Source organism: Scardinius erythrophthalmus, assembly GCF_964197995.2.
Source record: "Scardinius erythrophthalmus genome assembly, chromosome: 21".
NCBI classification, from domain to species: domain Eukaryota; kingdom Metazoa; phylum Chordata; class Actinopteri; order Cypriniformes; family Leuciscidae; genus Scardinius; species Scardinius erythrophthalmus.
In genome coordinates, this window is record NC_138241.1 from 4,339,192 (window position 1) to 4,359,143 (window position 19,952).

At 36.2% G+C, this 19,952-nt stretch overlaps 1 protein-coding gene across 1 annotated transcript; it reads left to right on the forward strand.

The window, feature by feature from the left end:
- Window positions 1-2,903: 2,903 nt before the first annotated feature.
- psmb1 (proteasome 20S subunit beta 1) lies at window positions 2,904-12,863 on the forward strand. The gene is made up of 6 exons (XM_081350687.1): window positions 2,904-3,093; window positions 5,247-5,354; window positions 6,459-6,540; window positions 6,670-6,799; window positions 9,086-9,192; window positions 12,580-12,863. Exons 1-6 carry the CDS (start codon window positions 2,993-2,995, stop codon window positions 12,763-12,765), a joined length of 714 nt encoding a protein of 237 aa, XP_081206813.1. The 5' UTR covers window positions 2,904-2,992; the 3' UTR covers window positions 12,766-12,863.
- The last annotated feature ends 7,089 nt before the right edge of the window (window positions 12,864-19,952 follow it).

Consider the following 19,952-nt stretch of genomic DNA (forward strand, 5'->3'; position numbering starts at 1 on the left):
ATTAAGTCCTGTAATCAGAAAAATTTGAGGGAAATCATAGGTCCGCCCTTTTCACTCTCCCATGAAGAAATGACAGTGCTGTCTGATCCCCGTGAATCAGAAGTGACGAGTTTGCAGGGTGCATTGGAGGGTGTGGTTTTTCTCACTGCCAGCTGTGTCTCACGGCTCTACACTGTAAAAGTTACAATTACATTTTTTAAGTACAATCAACTTATACGATTAAGTCATTTCAACTTAAATAACATTATAATGACTTGTGAAAAAAGTAGAAAATTGCTTATTTTGATGAGTTAAAGCAATGTAAAACCATGTGTTTTCACACCTTATTGATCATATCATTTTTAGACATCAGCTAATTTACAGTTTGAATGTTCGAGTGACTCAGGAGGCATTGCCACTTCACAAGCACACTCCCTGGACAGACCGGTTCTGAAAGAGCACAGGAGCCTGCGGGCAGGGCCGACCCGAGCGCGAGGCGGGGCCCGGTGTGTGTGAGAGAGAAGCCTGCAGGTGTCCATCACACCCAGCGCTGATCTTCTCTGTGTAAATGATGATATACGGTTGTTTTCATCAGTACTTACAATGCACGTTTCTAGGAACTGATAGTTCACGAGTCACTAATGACATATAGCCTCTTACGACAAGGGCGTGTTCTGCGTGTTGATCTATTCGATTATAATTTGGGATGGCATCTTCCTTTGATTATAAATGCTTCTGCTTGTGTTTTCGTTTGTTGTTTTAAATTAATGTGTCTGTTAAGTGTCAGTTTCTCTGTGACATTCTCTTGGCATGATACCACAACATGAAGCCCCTAAAGGGATGTTGATTAAATGGAAAAAAATATTGAACCAATCACAAAACACAAGGGACATTGTAATGGAAAAAAATATATATAAGATGGGAGGGAAAATTATGTCAATGCTTTTGTGTTTTCTCCCAAATGTTTTGCGTTCCCCCTAGAAACTTTGCGTTCGCTTGCAAAGAACTTGGAAAAGTTTTGCGAGTGAACGTAAGATTTCTCTGAGGTTACTACTGGGAATGGTCTGGTTTTAACCAGGCTATGGGACTGTTTCTGGGGATTCACTTTTTATTTTGCCTACCTTTTGTCTTCTGCATTCTCCTTACCATTGTCTTCCCTCAGACTCGTCCCCCAGAAACAGTCCCAGAGACCCAGCCCCAAACCCAATCTCTTAAACATTAATAAAGGCTGGTTTCTAAAGTAGGCCTATTCTTCCTGCCTCTTATGTATTAATGGTAGCCTAAATGGGCTCCATTCAGACCTTAACATTAAGTATTTTACTGTTATGTGTCAACAAGAGTCAACAAGACATTTTCTCCTGGCTATACCCAATGTTTAGATCTGTTGTGTATTTATGCACCGTAATTAGATTATGCACCATTTGTCCATGTTAACAAACAATTTCAAAACACTTGTAATACATTTTATGTTCCTCTTGATGTAAGTAATCAACTCAGTAATTTTCATGGTGATATCTAAAGGTTACATTTTTGACCCTATATTCACGTAAGAAAAATAATGAATAGGCGTATGAATAGAATATATTTAACTTCCCCTAATATGGGATTCTTTTTTTCCTTACTCAGGACATATTGAGGATACAAAATCAGTTGAGTTTGCTTCTGTTGCAATTTGTTCAAGGTTGACCCCCATTTTGTCTTAAAATGACTGGACTATAAAGCGATCGAGTCTCTTATAGGAAAATTCGTACTAAACCGCTCAATTCATATGGATTCGTTTTACGATCTCTATAAACTTTTTGACGCATCAAAGTGGTAGTTGGGTAGTTGTCAATGGCGGGACAGAAATCTCTGATTTTATCAAAAAGATCTTCATTTGTGTTCGCCTCACGGGTTTGGATCGACATGAGGGAGAGTAAATGACGACAGAACATTAATTTTTTGGGTGAACTATCCCTTTGAATCAAGTTATTATTACACTTAAACACGTTGAACAGAGCAGGCTGGAGTGACTGAAGTAAACCAATTTACATAAATAACCTATAAAACAATCAACCAAACAAATGAGCATGAATAATTACAGATACATCCATTTATTAAAATGTAGAATAGATTTATTTCTGCACCTAAACCCTTTCAAAAAGTACACCTTTGTATCTTATTTGCCTACCCATAAAGGGTGCATATTAAATGGTAGCTATGAGGATACCAGCCCTGTGACAGCTTTTGTACCTTTCATTTTGAGAGTGAAAAAGATAACATTAGCCTATATGTAGATACAATTTTTATATTTCGTTGTAATATTTGCTTTTTTATTTAAGAAGCAAAACATCTCTGTGCAGGTTTACAATGTATAGGCTAGTCTGTATTTAACGTTATCATAGCTATTTATTTAGCCTATAGCTATAAGTGGTAAGGGCTTTTCCTTCACTGGGAATTGTCTGAATATACTGATGTAAGCCCTATTAGTTACAAAAGTCGCAACAAATGTTTTAATTATTTACTTTATGAATATTGATAGCAGATATGTGTGTCTTTTGTTAGTTAATAATAATTACCCCGTTCACACCAACCAGTCCAGTTACTATAGTTATTTTAAGGAAATAAAGAAAATCATCTATAAAACTATGGTGTAGCCACTAGATACCTGTACTCATTCATTAATTCACTCATTCATGATCATTCACTCATTCCAATAGGATTTTTTGACAAGGGATAGCCTACTTTTCTTGTCCCTTTGAACTTGAGCGCAATGAAAGACACCGGGAACTTGTTTTACGTGTCAATAGGTTATAAACAACTGACTAAACAATTATAATGAAAACATTTGACTTATATGCTTCAAATTACACAGCAGCACCTGTGAATAATCGAGGCTACCAGCAGACGGCGCTATAAGCTAGCTAGCATGGACTACAAACTCTGTGACGTAAGCGCACAGGAAACCAGGACCTGTCAACTTCCGGTGGCCATATTGCGGTGATACAGCGAGTTTTTGTGAGGGAGCTTCATCATGATTTCTTCTCAAGCTTATGGTGATAATGGAAAGATGAAGGATTATCACTACTCTGGGCCAGTGGAGCATAAATTCTCTCCTTATGCTTTCAACGGAGGGTAAGATGGATGTTCTGCCTTATCTTCATCTTCCTCGCGCGCCGATCATGACAGTTCACTTCACTGCACAACTCCTCTTACACACTCTTCAGAAAGTCTATCTAGTGATTCCTGTTTATGTTACTTTATTCATATATTAAGCCTGGCATTCTATAGTTAAATTCAGTCGCAATGATAAATAATAAGTTGGTATGAAGCGTGTGCTTTTTTACTTTCACTATCAAAACTGCCGCATTTGACGGACAATAAAAGCAACTGATTCAGATTTACACTTTCAAAGTCACAAATATTAGTCAAAACTGCTGATATCTGCACTAATGATATGATGTTATAATATAATATGATGATTTCTGCGGGTTAATTTCATTGGCGAAATAAGAATTATTATTATGGAATATATACATATACTCACACATACATACAGTGTTGGATATGTTTCTCTAAAAACCTAATCAATTAACTTAATTACTAGCTACTAATCAACAGTGTAAGTAGATTACTGTTCTGATTACTCTTTCTGACATGTAGCTATTGCATTACTTGACATCCCATATCAACCTCGGCCAGTTGAACAATACCAGGATAGACATGAAACTGCAGCGCTTTTAATTCTTTCAGATTAATAATAGAAAATTGTATACATTATTCTTGAACTGACCAAAAGTATTTAAAGGGATAGTTCATCCAAAAATGAATATTCTGTCATCATTTACTCACTCTCACATCGATCCCACCCGTAAGTCTTTCACTCATCTTTGAAACACAAATGAAGATGTTCTTTAATGAAATCTGAGAGATTTCTGTCCCTCCATTGACACTCGACGCAACCACCAGTTTGACGCTTCAGAAAGATGACACAGGCTAATTTTCATTTTTGGGTGAACTAACCCTTTTAAAGAGAGAAAGTTACATTAAAACACATTTTAACATGATCAGATGTGAAAGTTTGATGTTAAATCCCCTATTGCTTTATATAAAACGGTTCTATAGTCTATGCAGTATTTAGTGCAATTACATCAGAAGTAATTGTAAGTAAATTACATTACTTTTTCAAGGGAAAAGTAACTAAATTACTGTAATTAGTCACTTAGTAATGCATTACACCCAACAACACTATATATATATATATATATATATATATATATATATATATATATATATATATATATATGAAGAGTTCAGATGCAAAAGTGCCATCTGAAATTTTCTACTAGAATGATCATTTTTTTAAAGCTTGTATATTTAGGTTAAGTGATTTCACTTAAATGACAATTAATAGGTAATTTGCATTGCCATTTAAGTGAAATTACTGAACTTAAATATACGAGCCTGATAAAAATGATCATTCTAGAAGAAAATTACTTAGAGGCTTTTGCATCTGAACTCTTCATATATATATATATATATATATATATATATATATATATATAGCTGCAGTCCATAACTTTTTTTTTTTTATCAGAATTTATGTAATGAACGAGTACATCATGAATCCATTTTTCAAACTCTGTTTTTGCTTTATCCTAAATCACTAAGGTACACCTATAAGTTATAGGCTATAACTATAATAGCCTAAGTGTTTATATTGGGACTATCTTAGACTGGTTCGGGTCGCACAGCTGCCCATAGACATAAACCGAGAGAAGTAGCTCTGCGCACAATGTTCTTCCGCAAGACAGTTTTGTTTATTAACCGCTAGAGCACCAAAAGTTACGGACTGCAGCTTTAAAGGGATAGTTCACCCAAAAAAAGAAAATTAGCCCATGATTTACTCATCCTGAAGTCATCCTAGGTGTATACGACTTCCTTCTTTCAGAAGAATACAATCAGAGTTATGTTAAAAAATGTCCTGACTCCTCCAAGCTTTATAATGACAGTGAATGGGTGTCTGTCTTTGGAAGTCCATCAAAGCGCATCGATCCGTGATAAAAGTGCTCGACACGGCTCTCCATGGGTTAATAAAGGCCTTCTGAAGTGAAGCGTAAGAAAAATATCCATATTTAAAACTTTAGCGACTAAAGTATCCGGCAAGTCGACTTACGCCAAATGATAAAGTTTTACATATGGATATTTTTCTGTACCTGTACTATAAATGTTAAAGAGTGTAACTCTGTTGTGTTAAACCCTGTGTGTGTCGCTGAATCTCTCCTCAGGACCGTGCTGGCGGTGGCTGGCGAAGACTTCGCTCTCGTGGCGTCGGACACGCGTTTGAGTGAGGGGTACAGCATCCACAGCAGAGACTCCCCCAAATGCTACAAACTGTGAGTTCGCACACGAATCTCTCACACACAATACTATCTCTATTAACTTTCTGATCATATGTAGTGACACTTATATAGCCTACACATCAGTATTTTTACCACTCTTTATTGCACAGTAAAATAAAATACAGTCATTTAATTAAAGATAATCAAGGAGTGACGAATGCCATGTGGAAACATCTGTGAACGTCACATGTTTGTGTCAGAATCTATTCTTTCAAATGGAGTTAACCAAGCAAACAAACCTTCAGACTTTACTGAAGTTTAAATCTGAGGTGTTTTAATAAAGCTTCAAAATACAAATCTACATAAAGTGTTAAACTAGTGAAACTGATTGATTACACTCCCTTTAGGAAGCAAATATAAATAGTGAATATTTCTTTATCGTCGCTGTCGTGCGGGAAACTCGTATCTCCAAAAATGCTACTTTTCAGGAAATACAGTATATTTTGTATATTTGTTGATATGTATGTTGTTTGTTTGTTTTTTTGGTTTGTATTTGTAGATGTTTGGGACTACGGATGGAAATTGGCATTGTGCTAAATCCGGCATATTTACGTTCAACTTTGGTTCATGAATATGCACTGTCCCATCTAAATAAATAAATAAATAAATTCAAATTCAAATGGAAAAAACACAGTATTTATACAATAATTAAATACTGCATTGTCAAAGTTGATATTGTGGCTTTATATATGGTCAGACACTTGCATGTGGAATTATATTATCAAAATTAAGCTCATATGGAGTTACAAGGCTGCACATTTCTGAGAATTTCACACAGCACTTAATTCATGATAGAAGTGGGCGGAGCTATGATGTTTGACTGACAGTTCGAGAATCCAATGGAGTTACGAGGTTTAGCCACAAGCTCTTTTTAATTCTTTTCATTGGTTAAATATTTGCAAAACCCACAGACAGACATAAAGGATGACCATTAGTAATGATTTATCTAAAACAAAAACATGAAATATAGAAATACAAGGTTTCCACCCGACACAACATGTGACTTCCAGTGCTTTGATTGAGCTGTATCTGTATGGAGAGTTTCCAGATAAAGATCAGACGGCTGAAGAACCCGATCTCTCGTTCATTCCCACACAGGACAGACACTACAGTGATTGGCTGCAGTGGTTTCCATGGCGACTGCTTGACGCTAACCAAAATCATTGAGGCGAGACTGAAGGTGCGTCTGACAAACACAACCTAGAAAGGAAAATGGAAAATGCCATAGTATGTTCTGGTCAGATCATGTTCAGTCAGCACTAACAGTATGGCACAGAAATGAGTGTTTTTATGTTTCTTTCCCGTATAGATGTACAAGCACTCCAATAATAAGGGCATGACCAGTGGAGCCATCGCAGCCATGCTGTCCACCATTCTGTACGGCCGGCGCTTCTTCCCTTACTACGTGTACAACATCATCGGGGGTCTGGATGAGGAGGGTGAGTGTGTGTCAGCGGGTCGAAGCTGGTCTTTCTCAGGCTCTGAAATGTGTGATTGAGTTTATCATACACTCTTTTATTGGTAACACATAGCATTAGTAAATACCTCAGTTAACATGAACTAAGAATGAACAATACTTCTACAGAATTAATTAATCTTAGTTAATATTAATTTCAACATTTACTAATACGTTATTAAAATCAAAGTTTAGCATTAGTTAATGCACTGTGAACTAACATGCATGGCTGTATTTTTATTAACTAACATTATCACAGATTAATAAATACTGGGTAACACTTTATTTTACAGTGTCCTTGTTACATTTGTTACATGTACTTATAATAGTATTAACAATTAACTATGCATAATTACATGCAACTAACCCTCAACCAAACCCTAATCCTACCCGAACCCTATAGTAAGTACATGCACTTAATTAATATTACTCAGTACTTAAATATATAATTAGGCCTGTCGCGATAGTCGATAAGTCGATTAATCGCACGATAAAAAAAATGAGCTCGATAATTTTTCCGGCCGCGATAATTCCATTTGCATGCTTGTTTGTTTTCCTCGTCTCTCTCTCTCTACCAAAGAGACTGGATGACCACTCTCGGTTCTTTAGCGTATAGGAGGAGTGAACCCTCTTGTTGTCAGTTGCATGGTCTTTGTGTGGGGAGGCGGCGGCGCGGCACTTGTCAGTCACATGGTCTTTGTGTGGGAAAGGCGGGACTGTTTGCGGCTACTGCCGGGAGAGAGAGAAGACGCTAGTTGTGAGTTGCGACAGCGAGCCCGATCACATGAAAATGCATATCTATACCACGAATGTTATTTCTCGTGCCATTTATACGCCAAAAATAGTTTTTGCGTGCATATGATACGCTCTTTATGGCGTGTAATACGCACGCACTCCTCACCCCTAATCCTAACCAAGTATTTTCAGTGCGTAGCATACACACGCAATAAAGTGCGTCTCCGTCTTCCCGACAGTACACAATCACTTGACAAAGTAACAGGAGGACAAAGTAACAGGAGTAACAGTGCAAAATTGTGCGATATGGCTTGTTGAGGCTTTTTTTTATTTGTTTACAAAGGTCCTAACTGTCAGTTTTGCCTGTTATGGAATGTATCACCATTTAATAATGTCTAAAGCCTAATGTTTAATATTTTTTGAAGTGCAATTTTGTTTCATTTTATATATTAACATACATTTATTTTGTTAACAGACACTAAGAGTCCATTGCTTTCATTGTTTTTGGTTGTTTTGTTCATTTTTTTGGATATTTAAAATGTTTTCCGTTTTCAATGTTTAATATTCTTTAGAAATAAAAGTTTATAGATCGTTGAAAAGGTGTACCTGCATTATTATGCCATTATAATTATATTAAATGAAAATGGTCTCAGAACGACAATATTATCGTTTATCGCGATAATTTCTTGGACAATTTATCGTCCAGCAAAATTTGTTATCGTGACAGGCCTATATATAATTACACTGTAACAATGACACCTTAAAATAAAGTGTAACCAAATACTGTAACAAATGTATTGCTCATTGTTAGTTCATGTTAGTTTATACATTAAGTTAACTAATGAACCTTATTGTAAAGAGTTACCGTTTTGTCAAGGCAAGACGCCTCAGGTGAATAGGGTAAAAAATGTACTAATAGATATCACCACAATATCTTATTTGATTGATTACATAAAGTATTGCATACATTATTTTGTATGACAAGTTTCTGCTATGTTATGTTTGAATATACAATGAGGCATTAAATAATTAAATATCCACTAGCTTGCATAGATTTCCTAAACCCACATCTGCGCATTGGGTAAAGCCAGGATCAGTTTGATTTTGTTCCAGTTAAAGTGGATTTTGGACCTTCACTTTTTTTTTTTTTTTTTCAGAAAGTTCTGTCAACAGCCAGAAAACAAATACATTTCCACTATGTTTTTAGGAGTAAAATGTTCTATAAATCAGGGGAATGATATATGAATGAACCTCCAGAATACAGATAGGAATAAGCCTGTAAAGTTTGGTGTGTGTAAGTGCCGCTAAAGTGGAGATTTCTGACTCAAACGTTGAAATTTACAGATGCAAATAGATAGTGCAATAAAAAATATTACATAAAAGTGTATTTTGGATGTTTTACTTCCACTAGTCTGAAACTACATTCAAATTAGGCCAAAATCACAAAATTGGCCAGTGCATGAAAAACAATGCTTTTGCCTTAATAAACGGGATTGTCTTTCAATAGCCAGTCTGTTTTTTTTTTTCATTCCAGGTCGAGGTGCCGTTTATAGTTTTGATCCAGTCGGTTCGTACCAGAGAGACTGTTATAAAGCAGGAGGATCAGCGAGTGCAATGCTGCAGCCTCTTCTGGACAACCAGGTAAGAGCGTTCAGGGACGGCTGGTCGAGTGTCTGTCCACCTGATCTTCACAGAGAGAGTGACGCCGACATGTAAATGAAGCAAGTCTTCCAGTGTCATTCGTTTGACCGTTCGCAAAGACCCGCCCCCATTAGTTACTGTTGCTATGTCTGACAAGCCACGCTTCTTTCACACACACACACCATGTTCTCACACAGTGAATAACACATCGCGGAGGAGAGAGGACACTGACAACACACTGAGACAGGACAGACCAGGTTACTTTAGATATGAAACAAAGTCTCAACTTTCAAATTTGGTCATTTTTAAAAGAAATTTAAACAATAATGTGCCCATAATGTGGGCTCTTTAATGTGTCTGACAGATCGGTCAGTTAAAGCCGCTTGTGAACCGATCATCTCGTCCTTCTAGTTCATTTATAGCATCAAATAAACATGAATGAACATCAGAAGGAATGTTGTTTTATACGCGGAAAGACGTCAGTACACTCCGTTATTCAAGTTCAGATCCATCCAACGTTATTATAATAACTCTCCTGACTGATTTGTCGGACAAAAATGGCGGATGGCGGATTATGATTGGTCCAGATCATCTGTCAATCAAACTCCCTGCGATGGGTCAATTCCAGTTATTTTAGCTGCACATAACAGGACATAAATATTCTGCTTGATATTGCAATGCAAACTGCTATTTCTTATAATATGTTAATGTTTTGTAACACAAAACACATTGGTTTGTAGCGCAAATAGTTTTACCGTTTACTGCACTTTGTTATTCTTATAGCTCACGACCCGTGGCTGTTATTCAAGTGTCAATAATAGATAATTATACAAACACCTAAATAGGTCATATCAAAAATCAAAAGAAAGAAATTCTAATTTTCCTCCCTGCAGTAAATAATTTTATCCCTTAAAACTCATCTTTGATCATCAAAATAACACATTTAACCTTTTTTTTCCCTGTTAAAATAATTTCCTTAATATATATATTCCTTATATATATATATTAGGGCTGGGAATCGATTAAAAAAAATTAACTAATTAATTGCACAATTTCTGTAATTAATTGCAATTAATTGCGTTTCCCCCAAGCTTGTAATCATCAATATTTAAAGGAATAGTTCACTTTAAAATTAAAATTCTGTCATCACTCACCCTCATGTTGTTTTAAACCTGTATGAATTTCTTTCTTCTGCTGAACACAAAGGAAGATATTTAGAAGAATGTCAGTAATCAGACAGTTTCTGGTACCATTGACTTCCATAGTATATATTTGTCCTACTATGGAAGACAATGGGACCCAGAAACTGTATGATTACTGACATTCTTCTAAATATCTTCCTTTGTGTTCAGCAGAAGAAAGAAATTCATACAGGTTTAAAACAACATGAGGGTGAGTGATGACAGAATTTTAATTTTAAAGTGAACTATTCCTTTTAACTCAGAATCACCTAATTAAACAACACAGGGAAAAAAAAGGAACAGAAAATAGCCCTATATTAAACATCAATATCAATATATTTTTTTCAATAATCAATCAACATAATCAATTTAACAGATTATTATTATTTTTTAACTAATTATCAAAATAAAATATAGTCCTACAAAGCTATTATTACCAGAGCATGTAATCAGAGCAGGTAATTTTACCATTGCTGCCCAGCATGGCTATACCAGCTCAGCAAACAGAATTTCTCGTTATTTGAGTGGACTTTACTTTTCCAGTGCTCGGTACATGATTGAAGCGTTTGGGCCGTTGTCGACAGAGCCGCCGACACACACACGTGACACACACACATACACGGAACGGAGAGCGCGCCGCTGGGCCGTTAGAGCTGCCGACACACACACACACACACACACACACACACACACGGAACGGAGAGCGCGCCGCTGGGCCGTTAACGACAGAGCGCGCCGACACACACACACGCGGAACACAGCGCGGCGCACACACGGAGCGGAAAAGACCAGCTCATGAAAGCTGCGCGAGAATGAAACGTGATCGCCGAACACGGAGGGGCGGGACGGCCTTTTCAATAGCAGCCGCAACAGGAAATCATTAAAACGAGGCAGAAAAAAGTGTGCTGCGTTAAATGCGTTAATTTTTTTTAACGCGTTAAACATTTCAAATTAATCGCAAAGATTAACGCGTTAATTCCCCCAGCCCTAATATATATATATATATATATATATATATATATATATATATATATATATATATAGCTTAAATGTAACTACATCCATGAATATGCAAATTAGCCCCGCCTCCACTCAATCACAGCAGCTCGATTGACCTGATCCATTCGCTCAACTGTAGGAAACACTACAGAAGTGGAAATATTCCTTCAGAAGAAGTGGAAGAGTGAGTCGTACAGGCTCGTCTACAAGTCCATGTATCAGAATGCTAATGTGTGTTTTGTATCGCTCTCTAGCTCTACAACGTCAGACATATGATGGTAATTAATATGATTAGCCTTTGGCTTGAATACATTATCAAACAGCTAATAATGAGTTGCTAATGTTACACAAACCATGTTCCCATTCGCATCTCAGAGTCAGACAGCTGCCTTTAAAACTCAGCGTCCACGGAAACGCTTTTAAACCCATAGAGAGTCAGTGGAGATAAGCCCCGCCCACACGTTGATGGGATTGGTTACATGTTTGTGATGTATGTAACCGGGGGGATTTCAAACCATGTTTTTGAGACTGTTTTTGGTTCACTGCAGTTTTAAGGAGAAAATACTCAGCAATGGTGTCGATTTATGAATTTGCAATTTTTTTTAATTTGAAAGCACATTAAAAACACCACATTGACATCTAAACAACATTAAAAACTTGATTTTCACCACACTGATTTGTCTGACTCTGAGATGCGAATGGGAACATGGTTTATGTAACATTAGCAACACATTATTAGCTGTTTGATAAAGTAGTCAAGCCAAAGGCTAGTCATATTAATTAGCGTTATGTGTCCAACTTTGCAGAGAGCGGTACATAAAATGCATTCTGATACATGGACTTGTAGACGAGCCTGTATAATTCACTCTTCTGAATCAGTTTCTGCTTCAAACATGTGTGTATGAATGGATCAGGTAATTGGATCTGCTGTGAGTGAGTGGAGGTGGGGCTAATTTCCATATTCATTAAAGGGTGTAGAGTTACATTCAAGCTATTTTGAGGCATGAATTATTTTAAGTAAAATGAAGATCGTTTTCAGGACAATTCAGCATTTTGACATTTTTATAATTTTTTTAAATATTGAGCTGTGGAATATTGAATTTGCATTTGTTTATATATCGTGTCAGTATTTGAAAAATGTGCTTATTCGTCATGAAAACGTTACCGTTCCTTCTTGAAGGCTTGAAATATTTCCTCTTGTGCTCAGATCGGCTTCAAGAACATGGAGAACGTGGAGCATCTCCCGCTGAGCCAGGAGAAGGCCGTTCAGCTGGTGAAGGACGTCTTCATCTCGGCCGCCGAGAGGGACGTCTACACAGGAGATGCTCTCAAGATCTGCATCATCACCAAGGAAGGCATTCGAGAAGAGATCGTGCCACTCAGGAAAGACTGAGACGCCAAAATTAGCCTGTTTTTCTTTTTCTCCAGTCGCATCCTTCAAATCCACTGTTCTTTTTATATTCCTTCTCAAGAATAAATGCGTTACCAATATCAATATTGTCTTTCTTTTCTTTTTAATTCAGTGTTTTAGAACTGCATTTATGTGGAAAAATTATAATTTTGTTAAATTCATATTTCCATAAATAGATAGTGCAAGGTCTTGAGCTGACACACAGGCATGAACAACTGATTTCCATTTTATTTATTGTTAGAAAGAGACGTTTTAGCAAACGCACAGAAAATAATTGATAATTACATGCAGAATTGAATAACAGAATAATTAAGTGCAGGTTAAGGCTCATGACTGATTTACTTCATTTGAAATCATAACATTTCATTTAAAAATAAAAGTCTTAAAATGAATAACATTTCTTTTAACCATTAATTGCCATCCAATATTTATTATGTTTGCTGTGGGACATATAAGACATTTAATGAATATGCTGTGGTTTTTCTCAACCAAAAAAAAAAAGAAAAGATAAACCATAAAATACATTGAACATATTATATATTTTAGCACCTATCTAAACATACCAAAAGTACATTTTTGTAAATGTTACTTACGAATACTTAAGTATGAGACCAGGCTTGTTTTTATATACATTTTTTTTTTCTACAGTTAATTAAGGTACTTAAGTACAATTTTGTACTTAATTGCCATTATTATGTTGACATACAGAATTGCCAAAACATTGTTACACCAAACAAATAATGGCAAATAAAAGAAATCTACAATATAACACCAAAAATTAAGAATTCTTTATTGGCAATTGCATATTGGGCTGATAAGTCTGGTCAGTTTAGGGGTTTCTGGGTAAAGACTGGTGTTGATATGCTTTACTTAGGCTGTGAATTGGTACCAATATTAAAAGTTCCCAATTCAGGGCTGGATTATGGGTTATTAATTAATGATTAATGAGTTTCAGCACTTAGCATTGATTAATTACACTTGGTTTCTGCACATAACATTTCGGTAACAATTTACAATGAACTCCCATGTGAGCATAAAACGCATAACTAATATTAACTAACAGTGAGCAATACATTTCTCACAGTGTTTAATCGTTGTTTATATGTCTGTGGTGTTTGTAATATGCTTTAAGACAAACTATGTGTAAATTCATATGTCAACACCATTGAGTATTTTCTCCTTAAAACGTAAGTTATGTCCATAACTATGGATCTATGAGACCGAACGATGACCGTCAACACGGTCTTCCCTTGAATGACGCCATTCTTCCGCCTGTCCTCGAGACCTAATATCAACAATGTCATGTGACTGACCTTAGGGGTTCGCTATATAACATCCAGGAGAGCCAATCCCTTCCTCTTGCCTGGAACGCCCCAGTTCATCCCGAGTGACATGAGATGGTGACAGTCATCGTTCTGCCTCATAGATCCATAGTTATGGACATAACTTACGATCTATTTCAACCTCACTCACCACGGTCTTCCCTTGGATGACTTATACCACCAGGGTCCCTCCCCTGTCTATTTAGCCACAGATAAAACAGCAGACCCCAAAGAATTCGGATTTGCCACATTAATCTTATAAAATCTCGTGAGCGTGCATGGGCTGCTCCAAGAGGCTGCAGCACAGATGTCTGAGAGTGAGTGCCGCCTAGAAAGTAGCCATGCTCCTGGTAGAGTGAGCAACCAGATCACCAGGGATGGGTAGATTTTGGTTGACATAAGCTTGTGAAATTGTATCCACTATCCAATGAGACAATCGTTCCTTAGACACAGGTTTGCCAGCAAACGTCTTGCCACAATTGATGAGTACGCTCAATGTATGTGTGCAATGCTCTAATAAGACATAGAGGAAAAACTATCCAACCCTGCATCCGAACAAAGGGGATCTGGATGGAAAGCATCAAGCTCAATTACCTGATTTACTGTACTAGGCTTAAGGACCTTGGGTGGAAATGACGGGTTTGGCCAGAGAAAAAAACATTTTTTTCCATCTCAAGCATTCTTCACTGACTGATAATGCGTGCAATTCACCAACTCTCTTGGCTGAACATATCGCCAGGAGGAAGACTATCTTCCATGTCGAGAACTTGAGATCGAAAAGGTTCAAAAGGTGCTTTGGCCAGTGAGTGTAAGCCAATAGAAAGGTCCCAAGCTGGTGATCTCATAATTCTCCCTGGGCGTAAACGCTGTGCAAACCTTTGGTGTTTGCCAATATTTGCACCATCCACTAACATGAAAGTGGGAGATGGCTGCAATGTAGACCTTTATGGGATTAACTGATTTCCCCGAATCCATCAATGACTGAAGAAAACGAAGAACCAAACTGGTGTCACTCTTGGCCGGATCTAGTTGTCGATCGTGACATCATGTCTAGAATATTCGCCACTTGCTAGAGTAGTTACTCCACGTAGATGGTGCCTTAGAACTATTTATCATCCTCAATACAGCTTCATCTAAGTCTTTAGAGAGGGACTGAGCAAAGGCCATACCCAAAGTTGTAGTATCTCTGGTCTTGGGTGCCAGATTTGGCCCTCCGCTTGGGAGAGACGATCTTTACCCTTCGGAAACTGCTAAGGGTAACATTGGACCAAGATATTTAAATGAGAAAACCACCGCAATCCTCAGGGACGTGAAGCACCTGCACAAAAACATGACGGATTGGAACTAATCTCTCCTGTAATCAAAACTTTGCTCTACCGCGTCGGTCTCAGATGAGGCGAGAAAGGCAAGAGGAAGGGGTTGTCTCACCTGGATGTTATAGAGCCAACCCCTGAGGTCAGTCACCTGACATTGTTGATATTACATCTCGAGCAGAGGTGGACAGTAACAAAGTACATTTACTTGAGTATCTGTACTTTACTTGAGTATTATTTTTTCTGGAAACATTTTACTTCACTACATTCGAAAGACAAATATCATACTTTTTACTCCATGACATTCCTGTCAAGGTCCTTGAGTAGAAAGTATGGGGATGATTTTGGTTGCAAGGGTTGCATTTTGGTTGGAAATGAAAGTCGGGTTGACGTCAGAACTCGACTGATGTTGGTTTCTGACGTCAACCCGTCTGTCCAACGTTGGAGATTAAGGTCAATCAGGCGTTGGATTCTGACATCAACTTGATTTTCATTTTCAACGTTGAGTTTGGCCAAGCAGCCATTTGGGTGTCCGAAACCATTGTGGACGTTATTGAGTGCACTTATTCAATCTCATATTCAATCCCACTACTGGAACTGTGTTCTAGAAATAAATGTGATATTGATATGAGGGAAGGCATAGATTCAGAGGCATAAGGTACTGTATTACACACAACAATGCAACAATAATAAAACAATGCATTGACATTTACTTTTTACGTATAATACTTAAGTACTTTTAAAAACAAGAACTTCTGTACTTTTACTTCAGTAAAAATCGGTCTTTACAACTTTTACTTGTAACGGAGTAATATTTGACCAGTAGTATCTGTACTTTCACTCAAGTAAGGAAGTTGTGTACTTTGCCCACCTCTGACTCTCGAGGATAGGCGGAAGAATGGCTTCATTCAAGGGAAGACCGTGGTGACGGTCTGAGTGTATGGATGGAAACAAGGAAACAAGGTTATGCACCAGTCCCTACAACAGATCCCACTGCACTACCTCCTGAAGTTTGTCAGCTGTGACTGCGCACGGGACTGTGACACTCTCAGGTGCTGCTGTGAAAAGCAAGGCGTCAAGCGTATTTCTGTTTGTGGGAACTGTCACTCTTGCCAGAACACCAACCAGCCGGATGATAACAGGAGTGAGGGAGATGTAGGGGAGTTGGATGAGGTTTGTTAAATTTTAAACTGATTTAGTAAGTTTTGTTTTGTAACTGTTCAATAAAACCACTTTTTATGGATTTTTGCATGGACTTGGAGTCATTTTTACTCAAAAATAATGGCTGGGATAGATTCAGCACCCCTAAAAGCCCCTAGTTAGACATCTCAAAAGGTAATATTGGTAAAAAAATTATTAAAAAAAAAAACATTTTTTTTTTTTACCCAGGCCGTCTGGGCACCGGTTGCATAAACCTCTAAGACTAGTCTTACAAGTTAGACATCAATTTATTTTCTTTAAGACGCTTCATAGCTTTTTTAAATCAGTTACAAAACGTAGATAAGCCTACTTTGATACCGAAAACTAAGACTGACTGCCCCTGACTAACTGCTAGGCCATACTAAAACTTAAGACACTGTCTTAACATTATGGCTATGTTTATGCAACCGGCCGCAACTTTGATTGCCTCTCCAGGCGCGTCCCCGAGGATTTGGCTGTGGATAAATTGGGAGGAGTTACTAGACACCTACTATCCACGCAGGCTCAACATGTTCAGTGGCTCTTGTGTTCTTGAGTCTCTCTTTAGGTTTGTCTCGAGTCGCTCAGCGTGTTCTTCAGCACCAGCGAGTTCACGAACTTTCCAGGTAGTTCCGGATTCCTCCAGTGGGGGCAGAATAGAGAGAACTGATGACGCCACAACAGTCTCAGAAGACAACAAACATCTGCAGCTTCGATCTAAGGATGAAGGTGGATTTGAACTTTTGGACTTTTGTGACTTAAATTATACCTTTAAGGTGAAATGGTTGAAGGAATGTTTGAAAGCACCTGAGTCCATATGGTACTTTATCCCCAACAACATTTATAATAGTGTAGGAGGCCTAAAATTTTTATTGAAATGTAACTACAATATTACAAGATTGCCGCTGAAGCTGTCCCAATTTTACCAGCAAGCTCTTCTGGCCTGGAAACTTTGTCATTCGCACAACTTTTCTCCACACAAGTCCATCATTTGGAATAATGAATGCATCACTAAGGGGAACAAGTCACTCTATTTGCAGAAATGGATAGATAGAAATATTATCTTTTTAAAAGACCTTTTTGATGATAATAATCAATTACTTAATTATGAATCTTTTCTCAAAGAGAAAGCATTCCCAATAACGTTCAAAGAATATAACTCGGTTTTCAAGGCTATACCTAATGGCATATTAGAACTAATGAAAGGTTATAAAAAACAAAACGAAATTCTTGGCTTTAATTTTACTCTTTATATTAACGGTATGGATATTATGAGTAGAAATTGTACTAATAGGCATATCAGAAAATGTTTTTTAAATTTAAAGAAAATAACACCTCGTGGGAAATTTTTCTGGAATTCTCATTTTTCTGAAATTAATTGGCATAAGGCGTGGCTTGTTCCTTTTAGATTTTGTATCTCAAATAAAGTTAAGGAATTACATTTGAAAATATTACACAATATATATCCCACAAATTTGTTTATTTCAAAATTTAAACCGGTTGATAATCTTTGTAGTTTCTGCAAGACAGAACAAGAATCGTTAACTCATCTTTTTTATAGTTGTTCATTTTGCACGACTTTTTGGAAAAGTGTTGAAAGTTATCTGGCTTTTAAAACAAAACATTCAATAACAATTGAAGGGAAACAGATTATTACATATTTTGATTGTAGAGATAGAAGTTTATGTAATATTGTAAATATTTTTATTTTATTAGGCAAGTTTCATATTCATAAAGCTAAATTTTCTAAATCAAGACCATGCTTTAAATTCTTCCAAACTGAAACTGAAATATATTTTGAGTCTCTTAAATTGGTAAAAAATAAGAAAGCTATGTCAGCAACTGATATATATTCCAAACTTTTCAATTGAAAATATAAAAAACTTTTTTTTTCTTTTTTTTTACAAATAATAAAGTTTGTAAGTCTGTTTTTCTTTTTTTTTTTTCTATATATTTTATGTAATTATTATTATTATTATATATATATATATATTATTATTGTTTAATATTAACTTGTATTTGATGGCTCTGTTTTGTATCTGTATATATATATATATATATATATATTTATTTTTTATTGTGTACTATTTGTTTACGAACTGTGATGTTTGTATGTTTGTTAATTGAATTCTAAAAAAAAAAATAATAAAAGAAAAAAAAAAAAAAAACATCGATAAAAAAAATTAAATTCTGGCTTCAATTCCCTCTCTTTTTTTCCTCTTTTGTATATTTTTTATTTCTCTTTTTTTTCATGTGTCTCTTTTATTATTGTTGTGGTTGATATTATGTAATGTACGCTTACTCTTGTATGTTCCCGTTCTCTGCAATAAAAAAAAAAAAAAAAAAAAAAATTAAATTCTGGCTTCAATTTTTTTTTGTATGATAAAGACAAGTTGCTGAATTACACATAATTGCTACCCAGTAAATTATAAACTTGCTAAATTTAATAACAGTATTTCCCCCATGTGCTCCTTCTGTCTTGACTTTTTCATTGTGCTTACTGAAAAGTACTTTGAGTTTACTCACAACAGTTTTTGTTAAAAAAAAATTTATCCTCAAACTTCTGTATGTGCCAAATTTTTTTTTTTTTTTGTGACTGAAAGCAGACCCTTCTAATTTTAAATGTATAATTTATTACTATGTCTTACCAAATTTCACATACACAAGAGTTCCTTTTCAAAGAAACAAAAACCTTTTATTTTCAAGAAAGATATTGATTTAAATTCTTTAAGGAATTCAAAAAATTCTATTGCATGCAAGACCCTTTTATAGTGTAATACATGTAAGTTATAATAGGCCTTATGACAGCGTAATGTAACCATCATAGTTCTGTTTTGTCTTTGTAATTATCTTTATCTTGCAAAAGAAAAAAAAAGAGGAATGAACATCGATTGAGCTGAACTGATTTATTATCTTTTACCCAGTTTACAGATAAATGCATTATTTTGTTATTTATGAGTTCATCTTATTGTTTTAAAACATGTCAACTTTTATAAAGACTGAACACTTAAGCATAGAAGCTTGTTTCAATTTACAAGATAATTGCGATGTTATATCATGCAAATTTTTTATTATTATTCAGTGGCGGAAACAAGCGTCCACACTACGGGTCTCCAGCTGAAAAATATAGATTTGATCTGGCAGGAAAAGAAAAGAGTCATGACCAGAATGAAGTGTGCAGAGGAGAGGATTTAGTGACACCAGCCAAACAGAAAACACTGAGGAAAGACTGCAGACCTTCTTCATCAAATTAAGACCAGGAATGTGTAGTGAGAAAAGAAAAAGTGTTTTTGATTTCAATTTGACTTCAGGTACTATGCAACATAATGTAGATATGTAAATGAAGAACAAGCAG

Coding starts and splice junctions, on each gene's coding strand:
- psmb1 (XM_081350687.1), top strand. CDS start 2,993: ATGATTTCTTCTCAAGCTTATGGTGATAATGGAAAGATGAAGGATTAT. Junction 3,094..5,246: donor CCTTATGCTTTCAACGGAGG/GTAAGATGGATG, acceptor ATCTCTCCTCAG/GACCGTGCTGGCGGTGGCTG. Junction 5,355..6,458: donor TCCCCCAAATGCTACAAACT/GTGAGTTCGCAC, acceptor ATTCCCACACAG/GACAGACACTACAGTGATTG.